Below are 11,468 nucleotides of genomic sequence, written 5' to 3'. Positions count from 1 at the left end.
CTTTGTAATTTTGTTTTGGTTCAGTCAAGAGAATATTTTATTTGTTAAATGATTTGCATTACTCCAGTTGTAGTGCATTTTAAAGGGGAATTTTTCTGACAATGTATTTTCTTCATCTATTTAAAAAAAGGAGCAATTTATGTAGTGATCAATCAGTCACCATGGTGAAGTAAAGCTCTTCCACACAGAGCCTGTGGAGACACTGAATCAGATTGGGATTGCTTCAGTTCACTTTTAAAGGTGCAAAAGATCAGTTTTTTTGTTGTTCTTTTTAAATTAGCCAAGTGTCATGTTAAAAACACAGAGTTACCCTGCTTTCTATTCAAAAATAAATGAGTGCTAAAAGTGTCAAAATGTATTTACTTAACGGGGCATAATGGTAAGTAGGTGGGGTTGATACCATGACACGGTTAAATTACTCATTACTCACATCCTTTGTGTGTGTGCGCACAATGAGGTTTGGTTATTAAGCCACTACTTAAGTACTTTCATAATCTTTAAGACAAAAGAAATCTGCATACAATAAAAATTATCTTAATACTATCTTAATTTGATATTTCATACACACACACCTCAACTTAAGTGCCACTAAAACAATGTAGCTAATTTTTGTACCTGTGCAAAGATGTTTTGTATGTGCACTTGGGGCTACCACCACCAAGAATGGGGGGGGGGGGGGGGGGGGGGGAGGGAATAGAAAGACATTTCTTCCACACGTGTAAATAAAAAAAGTGCACTTAACCTTGACCTTTAGAAGACTTGTTAACACCTCTGCAATATGTACATAGTGTGTGGAATTTTCATCTTACTTGCCTTGGTGTTCCTGTTCCATGTGCTGGTAAATGACACAGCATTTTACTATTCAACTGAAGGGACAAGAAAGACAGACCAGTTATTTTATTCAAAACTTTTAAAAAGTTAATAGACAAAAACTGATAAATTATTCTCATTGCATCAATGAGACGTACATCACAATGATTTCCTGGTGCTCCTGGGAAACTTGCACTACAATTACCGTATTTTGTTCCCTACCAGCCCCAGTTTCCTTTAAGTCATTCTGATGTAGCAGTCCTGTATGAAACGAGCCATTAAATCTTGTTACTAGGTTCTGTGCCACGGTTATGCTTCATACAGCTCTGACAGAAGTGAGCTTGAGGTTTCTTCAAGATATTTGGGATAAGAGAACCTATTAAGACATGTAATGCCTTACTTTCACTGTACTGCAGCAGGTGCACTATCCATCACCAAGGCAGAGTATGCGTACGAAGAAACTTTTCAGTATTACAGGCATTGTGTGCTGACTTACTAGCGTGGCTCAGGTGCCTATCAAACATCCTTAAACTTAAATGCTTCTGAGCCTTTCCCCCAAAAATGACTCTTAGTTCTCAACCACGTGCGTTTTTCCTAGAACAAGTCCAGCAGTGTTAAAGTTGTACACAGGAGTAACTTAAAGCATTCTGCCTGATGTTTATACTCACACTTTGCCTAGACAAAACATTCCACAGATCCTTTTTCACTATTCAAGCAACAGCAGCTTTAAGCAGCAGTTTGCTCCAACACTGCAGAACCTCTGACCTGCAGTGCCATTACCTTGAATTCAGTGCTGTTATTTCAATACTCTGAAAGCATGGTACCAAAAATATAAAGGGGAGAAAGCAGGAAAAAAAAAGGAAAAAAGGCTCAACTCCTTGCAAATCTAAGAGTAAGTAGAAGAACGCGCAGCTAACTACTTTACATGCCTTCCATCTTCCTGCTACAAAACTCACCCCTACATCCTTCTACACACCAAGTTTTAATTAAAAGGCTTTACAAGACTGAAAAACATTGTTCAGAACAGCTTAAAGTACTTACTGGGGATGCAGGAACACTTAAGATAAGCAGCAGTTAATTCTAGCACCGCAGCTCTGAGGCAAATGTTTTTTTTTAACCCTCTTTTCTTTACAAGGTCCAGGCACAGCTTACATGAGCATTTAGGGGGTAGAGGGGAACAACGAGACAACATATACATCCTCAACAGCTTACAAATACTGAAGCCTTATCCCTTTGTCCTTCAAACAGCAAAATACCCTCAGTTCATCACTTCCTCTGCAAGAGCTGGAACAAGCTGGCTCATCTTCAGTTTTAGCTGCAGTGTGATAAAGGCTGCTCTTTTCAGTTCCCGTATCATTATTTTCCTGCACAAGAAAAATATCCACAGGAGCAAGCTTTGGTTATAGAAATTCACAGGGGAATAAAAAGTCAGTGCTCTTGTAGCTGCTGAGCACACAGACATTCAATCTTTTTGTATTCCACAGATCAGCTTCAAGTTTTGGGGAATACTTGAGGACTGGACAGCTTCAGGCTTAGAAAGATTTCTTCTTTTCTGGACTGAAAGGCAGATATGAATAAGTATGAAGGAGGCAAGGGGCTAAAGAACATTTTAAGACAGCATCACATCTTAACAGATAAAAACCTAGTGGTACTGTAGCTGAATGTACTAGTGCAAAGAGTCTAGAGGCAGCTCCTGGGTAGCCAGCTGTGTCACTCATTCAGGTACGCGTGATTTTATCTGGAGGCATGAAACCTGTGTCACCCAGTGTTCGAAGTGCCACTCTTCCATTTGGCCGTATCACCAAGTGAGTTATACTGCCATTGTTAAGAGACATTCGCAGCCAGCCTTCTGGGGGGAACTGCAATGCTCTATTAAGAAGAAAAAGAAAAAAAGAAAGATAAACATTACTACTCATTCATCAACAGTTATATTAACATGAAGTTGGCAGCATCACCTTCTGTTCCAGATAAGGAAAAAAAAAACATTGGTCATTTTGCAGCTTGCATGCAAATGCTCCTACAGAGTCAGCTTTGGGAAAAAAAATAAAATAAAAAGTATTGTGCAATTGACACCAAACTGCAGTTTTGGTAACTGGACCAGCGTCAAGAATACACTTCCCTAAGCAGATTCCAGCAGATGGACGTGATTAATATAGACAGGATTAATTCAAATTGACAGAAGGTAGAAGCTCTAATGTAGTCTGGTTGCTGGGAGTGCTCTGAACAACCTAGTACCAAGCAGGATGACAGATGCTCTATGCGCAGCTGGTCATTAGGCCAAGTGCTGTACAACAAAACCCCGCGCTGTTCAAGACAGGTAGAGCAGACAGCTCACTTCTCCCCAGTAAGTCTCCCCAGCAGACCGCAGGCATAAGCAGCACACTGCACGTACGCACCTACCTCTGTTGGGAAGGCTAAAATAGCATAAGTAATAACACCAGAGAAGAGGGAACGATATACAGTTGGTTCTAGTTACCAGCACGTGCCTATAGAAAGAATTCACCAGAACTATTTTCCTTCAGTGATATTGTTCCCCAGAAGAGAAAAAAGAGAGAACCTTGTGCTTTCTGTAGAAATACGGTCTCACAGGTCTTTTTAGCCTCCAGCTATTCTAAAATTCCTAACTGACCAGCCTCAGAGTTAAACCACTTGTAGTAAACAACTCAAGGAAATAAGAAGTTGTCTCAAACATCTTTTGTCTTAGATACTGAGGAAAAAAATGGTTTTTGACTCTACAACTGTCCTTTAGAAAGTCTAAAAAAAGTAAGTAACAGCTACAGTCAAGCTAAACTCAAAAGGAACTCTATATGGATTGCATGTAATTGCTATCAGATAGCCCATAATGGTAGACATCGAAGGTAAGGTGAAAAGAAGATGGAAGAAATAGCAATGAGAAAAAGTATAGAGTGTTTCAGAAAAAGCCTAGGTAGCAGAAAGACAATCTCTTCAGCACAGGGAAGAATACTCTGTGTACCTGATCAATAATCTTAAGTATAGCAATTTTGAAAAGCTCTAAAGCAGTCCACAGAGCAGACAGGCTAGCATATAACTAGCTCAGCTAAAATACGCTAACTGAAATTGTTGCAGCTATTGATCAGATTAAAGTTTAATCGTATCTATCCTGCTCAAGACAAATTATCTAACAGATACCACTTTGCTGATGAGGAGAAAGAATAAAGCAGATGCAGGTGACTGGATAGGGAGACAGGCAAAGATCCAGAACTGTTTTCTCCTTCATGGGCCACCCTGATGTTAGTTGAAAGATGCCCTCTTCCCTACAATCCAATACTGGATGTTTTGCAAAAACACACTATTACAATTTGAACATAATACCAAAAAAATTTCAACTAATAAAGAATTCCCAAAACTAAATCAATCTTTCATTATGTAAGATCAAATTCACATCACCTCAAAGAAGCATCCAGTCAGATGCTCTATTTGTTGTCTTTTCCAACAGTCTACACGGAAGTATTATCTTCAGGATTGTGTGAAGCAGAAGCACGTGGTATTAAAGAGACTGTTCAGACGCACAAAAAGGTATCAAGTCTCATTGATTTGGCCATTTTCACTTTCACTGTAAAGTGTTTTAACTTTCACGTATTTCCTGTATCTCCAAATTCGTTCTGTGAAGTTGCAGGAGCAGTTGCTCACAATGCAAGCACTCATCTCCAACTACCTCAAACACACAAATCAACAGATCTCCAAGCTCAGCAGTGCAATATGCCAACACGATTTCAGCAAAGCTATGACCTTTTAAAGAACAGAGATGAACATGCAATGCAACACGTACCTGCAGACAATGTAGCGGATCACGTTGGCATGACAGACAAAGATCTCATAGCTGTCTTCTTCCTGCTTTGCATCAGCTCTATGAATAAAGTTTCGAAATGCAGCCTCAATTCGAGCTCCATCTTCGTAATACTGCTAATGGCACAGAGTTCAGAATTAAACATAACTCAGAGCAGCATGCGCCATTATCTGCGTTTGCAGATGGGCTACATCTTCTGACAATTTCTTCTTTAGAGGGGTCCACACTTGAGGCTCAACTAACACACAGATTTTTAAGTTATTTCACTGGTTCTGTACACTTACTGAGAAGGAAGAAAGTATGCAATTATCTACGGTTTATGATGAAAAGCATCAGCTCAGATACCACAAGTTATAGCTTTTGTCAATTGAAGTATATTCAAAAAAAATAAAATAAAAAAAAAGTAAGTAAAAAGTTACCACAGCTTCTGGTTTCCAGTGAGAGACTGGAGGGTCTGGTTCTATAGGCGCTCCCTCTCTCAGCAGATCAGTACTAATTTTTTTGACTCCTGAAATATTAAAATACACATTCAGAAAGGAGTTGTTACTTCACACGTCCCTGCAAACAGACCCACAACTCCACAATAGATTTTTTATACTCTTTGAGGAAGCCTTCCTCTCCACACTAAAGATATTTTAGTCTAAACATTTCCCATCAAGGTGTGTACATCTCTCCAACACAACTGTTTTGTCATCAACAAGGTGAAGTTTATTCCAGCTGAGAACAGACAAGACAATTTGGCATAGCAAGTTGACTTCCCAGTCTGCTGCATTTTGAAGAAATGTATTTGTAAAGGTATTAATCTTAAATGATATGGCAATTAATGTTTACAAATTAGGCTAATTAATGTTAATGCTACATTTTTGATATGTTAATATTTATATTAATATTTTAGTGTGAGGAAGGGGACTTCTCTTTTTAAATAGCAGCATAAGCAAGAAAACAATCACTGAATATGTAAGAGAACTGACTTTTACCTAGTCATATCTAACTACATGCTACAATAACAAAAGAATGCCCTAGATGGAACTATCTACAGTCAGCTATCTTTAAGTTTAGATTCTGGTATGTCTGAATGGCAGGAAAAAATAAAAAATAAAAAAAACACATCCCAAAGCCCTACAAACAAAGCAGCCACTCACACAAATTACAAAAATACGTATCACCTTTGAGCATGCCACATCTTCCCCTGCAGGTAGGAGTAGCACAGCACACAATAAAGGCCTGTTAGCTAACCCACTGTGCATCACTACAAGAACTGGAGTTTAAGGCCCTCTTCTCACTTGCACTATTGGCCCCTGAGACCATCAGGGTTGTCTCACTCCTTACCTGACCTGCAACAGCCTTTGCTTTACAAAAAGCTTAAGAGAAGAGTAACCAGGAGAGTTATCCGACATAGGAACACATACAGGCACCAGCCCAGTCACTCAGAGAGGCAGCTCCCACTTATATTTTTAAAGATAAACTGGAAACCAGCAGAATTAGGGGTGTTTCTTTATAGACATATTCACATAGGTCTAGAAGTTGGCTAATAATGGCTCAACTACACCTTAAGAACAAGCTTAAAATTTTACTGGAAGCAGTTTTAAGAATGAGAAGATACTGAAAAATTAACAGAAGTCACTTACCTGGGAGGTATTTGCTTATGATTTCAGTTGTTTCAGTTGCTCTTGTCATGGAGGAGTGGATAATCTGATCAAATTTCAACCCCAAGCTTGCTAGCCTGCGTCCTGTCAATTCAGCCTGCTCTCGACCTTAAAAAAAAAATGATAGATCAGGAAATTAACAAACACAACCCATTGTTTAAAGAGAAACCTAGCTCCATAACTACCTTTGAGATAAGATTAAGACAAAAGTCTTAGCCCTGGGGAATTACATCAGCTAGTGTGAAAATTTGCTGAAAAACCTTAAAAGAACAGGAAATTTCCTTTATGAAGTTTCTTTAGCATTAAGAGTTTTTCCAAATGCCAAATAGCACGTTCTAATGTTTGGATTTAGAGGATCAAAAACTGAAAAAACAGATTTACTTGTACCATCTTTCTGACACAAAGGATCCAGAACGTGGATTAAACTTTGGCAGTGAGACCAGAACAGAGCTGGATTACCAACCCGTACTCATAAGGACGGCAGCGCATGACAAGCACTTTTCTTAAAGTAAAAAGAATGATGTTTTTAGTAATACACACCAAGTGGGGTCAGAGTTCTATCTTTATCAGCCCGGCCATCTAAATTGTATTGTGAATGACGGATGAGGAAGATGTGCCTGGTGGCTTTTGCTTTGCAGTGATCTAATCGGGAGGCAAGTTCTTCTTCCCCAGTTTCTTCATTTTTCTTCTTGAGGTTGATCAGAGCCAGTGGTTCACGTCTAAACACGCACATTTAAAACATCATTTGACAGATATATTCAATAATTTCAAAAGCCTCCTCTAAATGAATTCTAGTGATTAAAAAAAGCAAACAATGAAGAGAGTTAAATCCTAGTATAAACAGATGATGTCCACTAAAACACACAAAAGCTACAGCCTGGCTGGACAAGAAGATTATAAACATTACTGTGGTCTTTATATTGAACTCCTGATGATTTAATAATCATTCTCAAAATTTTCACTGAAAAATCACAGGCACCCTGGTAGGTTATTTGACAAGAAAAAAACAACCAGAAATGACACCCAGGAAAAGAAAAAGAGGTATTGACTGATTACAAAGCAATGAAAATGTTTCATACCTATAAGGCCCTGTGATAAACTAAACCTACAAAATTTGCACTTTATTAATCACATTAGCAACAACAACACAACAATATCCTAGAAATATTCCAGCTTTTTGAAGTGCACCCAGAGAATTATTTTGTGCTTTACATTAGGTCATATCAGGTCTCTCCAGGAACTTGATTCTTTATTTTTAAGCTTGAAACATTTGTTTACCCTTTCAACTTTTTAAATCACTCTCTCCCCTGAAGCCACTTTCATCTTTCTTCCATTTCGTCACGCTGCACACCAACCTCCCTCTCTGCATACCATCCATTGCCCTCCTCTTGCACATCACCCATTCCTCAAGAGGACACCGGGCAGAGCATCTTCCCCTCATCCCCCCATGGAGGCAGATTAGTGGCAAAGATTTCCTGCTGCTAACACCAACGCTGCACTATCACCATCAACCCTGTCCAAATCTGCCTCAGATTAGTCCTCTGGTCCCCTCCCTGCACTGAGCCTCTACCCGTTAATACAAATCTGCTGCTATGTCTCTCCATCTCGGATTATAAAATCCTTTCCCTTGATCTTATTCCTAAAAGAACAGTTAAATTTATTTACATCATCACAGCTTTCATTTCTTCCATTATTATAATTAAACCTGCTTCTTTATCTGTTTATCGATTTTTAATCGGGAGTATAATTTTATTCAGTTTGAGGCAAAGTAAGTTGGTCACAGAGAACTGCTGCCTCACATACCTGCAGTTCACAGCAAGGATGGCGTTTGCCTTAGTAAAGACATGATTTCTGTTAAAGAATGAGGCTCAACGCATCCCTTAAACCATTCCTAACATTCAGCAAAGCATTAAAAATGAATCATCAGTCCAGTAACAAGAAGTTCTGTTGCTATTTCACAGGATATGTCTTTTGATTCAGTAGACATGATGTTGTAAGAAAGATACATTAGAAAACTGAAAAAATGTCACAAAAATTCAAGCACATTTGTAAACTAACATAGGGATTAACTCACCTATGGCAGAAACGCCTGACAAGAAATACCTGAGCAAAGGTCCTGCCCTCTCATCCTCCAGCACCTCTGCAATTACTTTATGCTAACATGTGCTTTGAAAAGCAGCAGATGCTTTAACAAGTCATGAGGAGATAACCCAGCTTAACTACAGTTTTAGCATAAGCTATTTTTAAAAGAAAAATACGAGCAGGAAAACTTTTAATACTGGTAAAGCTTATCTTCACTAGGTTCTTTTAGGCTGCCAAAATTCACAGGTTGGCAAATGGAGTTTTCTGTACTCCCTCCTAAAAAAAATCCCCTAAGATCATAGCTGGACAGAACTTTGCTGAAAAGCAACAGCAATATCTAGGACCGTCTTTAAACGCAATTAAACAGCAAATGCCATTTAATCCACAGCAGTGCCCTTTTCACCTCTCTTCCAGGAAGCCCTGCATGTCACTGAAACACATCAGTCAGCCTGACAATTTTTTAAATTCTTGTAACACACTTAAAAATCCAGATATTTCGAGTTTTATTCCTCATAAAACTATTTGCAAGAACCACTCAAAAAATGATTCCACAAAATTTAGACAATAATGAAAAGCTTTTTTTCTCCTATCCCACACCAAGCTTTCCAGTTAATAGGAGCTTAATTGGAACACCTTTCACATACAGTGCTGGAAAGTGAAACGAAACTGTAACTAGTCTTCTCCAAACACTGAACAGTACAACATGCTCCTGCACATACAGGAGACCCATGCAACACCCTGGGTGTATCACCTGATCAGGTCAACAGGATGTCTGTAAATAAGGTATTCGCATTCTTCTGTTTCAAACTTCACAAGGACAGTTGTTAAAAGAATATTAATATATGTGGTTATCTGCTCACAGAACTGTTCCCCCAGCCTGCCCCCCCAGGAGAAGTGTATTTATAAGGCATTTAACAACCTCACACATTAAGTGTTTCTGTCAACCTCACCCCAAAGTCAGAAGTAAGATCTCAGACAGGTATTGCCAAAGCCACACAACAGGTGGACAATGTGGAATAGTCAAACGGAACAAGCTTGCGATGATTATTTGCATAACACACTTCCACTGTTTGCACACTCTAACAAATGGTGACGTAGAACATTGCCCTTAGCTGCTATTAAATATCATCCAGCTGCATTTATTCGAGCAGTTGTGACAGCTCCATCAGTTATAACGCAACCCCTGCTTCCTGACCTGGTAGCACTGAGGTGCTGCCGGCACAGGCACACGGCGAGGTCACAGCACTCAGACTGGACCCGAGAACCCCCGCACAGAGCCAGTCCTTAGCAGGAGCAGAAAGGCCAGGACCTGCAGCTGAACAGGCAACTTCAGCACCTACCTCAGGGTGACTTTTTAACACGGTATAACCTTATTTAATGAAAGTCGGTTTTATTTTTGCAATTGGGGTGTAAAGGCCCCTATTTATACAGGCATTTCATACTAGAGCATCACAAAAAAAAAAAAAAAAAAAAAAAAAGATAATAATAAAAAACCAGGATACAATAAAAGTCTGTTAGTGCTTAAGTTTGGCTTTACCACGATTAAACCGGAGCCTGACACAAGTCTCCACGGGGCGATAATCCCACCAGCCGGAACCTAACCGAGCCCAAGCTCAGCCCACACACTCGCACCCCCTCCCCAACCCCTCAGAGCCCCGGTACCCCTCGGGCGGCTCAGCCCCACGCCGGACCCGGCCCTGTCAGCGCCGAGGGCTGAGGGTAGCGCCCGGGCCAGCCGCGCTTCCCCTCCCCGCCCTGAGGCGAGCGGCGCCCCGCGGGCAGCTCCCCCCGGGACGGCACCGGGCCCCGCGCTTCCCCCCCCGACGCCTCCCCGTCCCCCTGACCGCCCACCTGTCCCAGTTGCTGTCCCAGTAGCCGCCGGTGCCCCCCGCTCTCTCGATCCAGCCGGCGGCCGGCGGGCAGGAGGCGGCGGCGGCGGCGGGCGGCAGCAGCAGCAAGCCCTGAGGCGCGGCGGGAGCGGCGGGCACGGCGGCGGTCCCCGGCCGCGGCTCGGTGTCGCCTCCCCCGCTCCGAGCCGGCGGCTTGCCCACGGCCACGGCAGAGAAGAGCACGGAGCCCCCGGCCAGCCCGCAGGCGGCCAGCGCCAAGGCGCGGCGGAACGACATGGCGGCGGCGGGGGCCGCGTGCCTCGCCTCGGCCTCGGAGCGGCCCCGCCCCGCACGGAGCGCGGCGGGAGGCGGGGGGCGAGGCTCCGCCGCGGGCTCCCCTCAGGAGGAAAGGCCCCGGCCCGGCACCAGACCGGGTCCCGGCCCGATCCTCCCGGCTGCGTGTGGGGAAGGGCCCGGTGCGGTGCCCCGAAATGGCGGCGGAGCGTGGAGGGGCTTCCCCGGCGCTGGGAGAGGAGGGCCGAGGGAGGCTTGGCCTCGGTGGGATGCTGTGGTGGTGGGGAATGCCCGCAGCAGGGCAGCTATATGGCTCAAAGGAAATATGTCCCATGTAGGTCAAAGGAAAGGAATGTTAATTAATGGTTCGTGGCGACGTGAGCTGCCTTTAAATTACCGTGCTTGGGTGCCACTAAAGTCCATCCGTAATAGCATTTATTTCTGCACCAGTCAATTTAGCTTGCAGCAATCATGTATTACTTCATATGTACTTCCTTCTGTTGTTTTCTGAATCAAGGAAAAAAGAAAATAAATCTCTGTTGTTCAACGGATAAATTCGTCTTTTTTTAAAAAATAATATAAAAAAATGCTCCCCTTTAAACCTCACCCCAGAAAAGCAGAGATTTTTATCCCCCCAAAAAGAGACAGTACCAGTAATCTGTGCAATCCGCTAGTCTGCTATTGGTATTCATTTTTATGCAGAAAGCACTCAAATTCTATACATATATATAAATCTATATGCAATATTATTTTAACAGTTACAGATTTTCTAACAAATAGCCATAGCAGAGATTGCTCCCTTTTCCATGTCTTTACATGTCTGTGTTCCTAAAGACCTATCAGGAACCATTAAAATGAAAAAATGAGTTGCCATAGCTCAGTTAGGGTTGTTGGTTGGGATTGGGGTTTGTTGTTTTTTGTTTGTTTGTTTTGAGGCACTAACTTCAGTGTTTTCTTACATCGCTGAAGTGAGTACCATTTTATGAGAAAATAAATTAG

General features: G+C 41.9%; 1 protein-coding gene across 2 annotated transcripts; it reads right to left on the bottom strand.

Annotated features, from left to right (window-relative positions):
- Nucleotides 1-882: 882 nt before the first annotated feature.
- PGAM5 (PGAM family member 5, mitochondrial serine/threonine protein phosphatase) lies at nt 883-10,523 on the bottom strand. Of its 2 annotated transcripts, none has more exons than XM_035556982.2 (6): nt 10,198-10,523; nt 6,805-6,983; nt 6,247-6,372; nt 5,038-5,126; nt 4,601-4,731; nt 883-2,679 (listed from the first exon to the last, which is right to left on the bottom strand). In XM_035556982.2, the coding sequence occupies exons 1-6, from the start codon at nt 10,470-10,472 to the stop codon at nt 2,529-2,531; spliced, it is 951 nt and encodes a 316-aa protein (XP_035412875.1). In that variant the 5' UTR covers nt 10,473-10,523; the 3' UTR covers nt 883-2,528. The 2 variants fall into 2 exon arrangements, with proteins under 2 accessions (XP_035412875.1, XP_035412874.1); XM_035556981.2 differs by having other exon boundaries at nt 4,601-4,734; nt 10,198-10,517.
- Nucleotides 10,524-11,468: the final 945 nt, after the last annotated feature.

The sequence above is a fragment of the Cygnus atratus genome, chromosome 17, assembly GCF_013377495.2.
Source record: "Cygnus atratus isolate AKBS03 ecotype Queensland, Australia chromosome 17, CAtr_DNAZoo_HiC_assembly, whole genome shotgun sequence".
NCBI lineage: Eukaryota > Metazoa > Chordata > Aves > Anseriformes > Anatidae > Cygnus > Cygnus atratus.
This window is presented reverse-complemented; position numbering and strand designations above follow the sequence as displayed.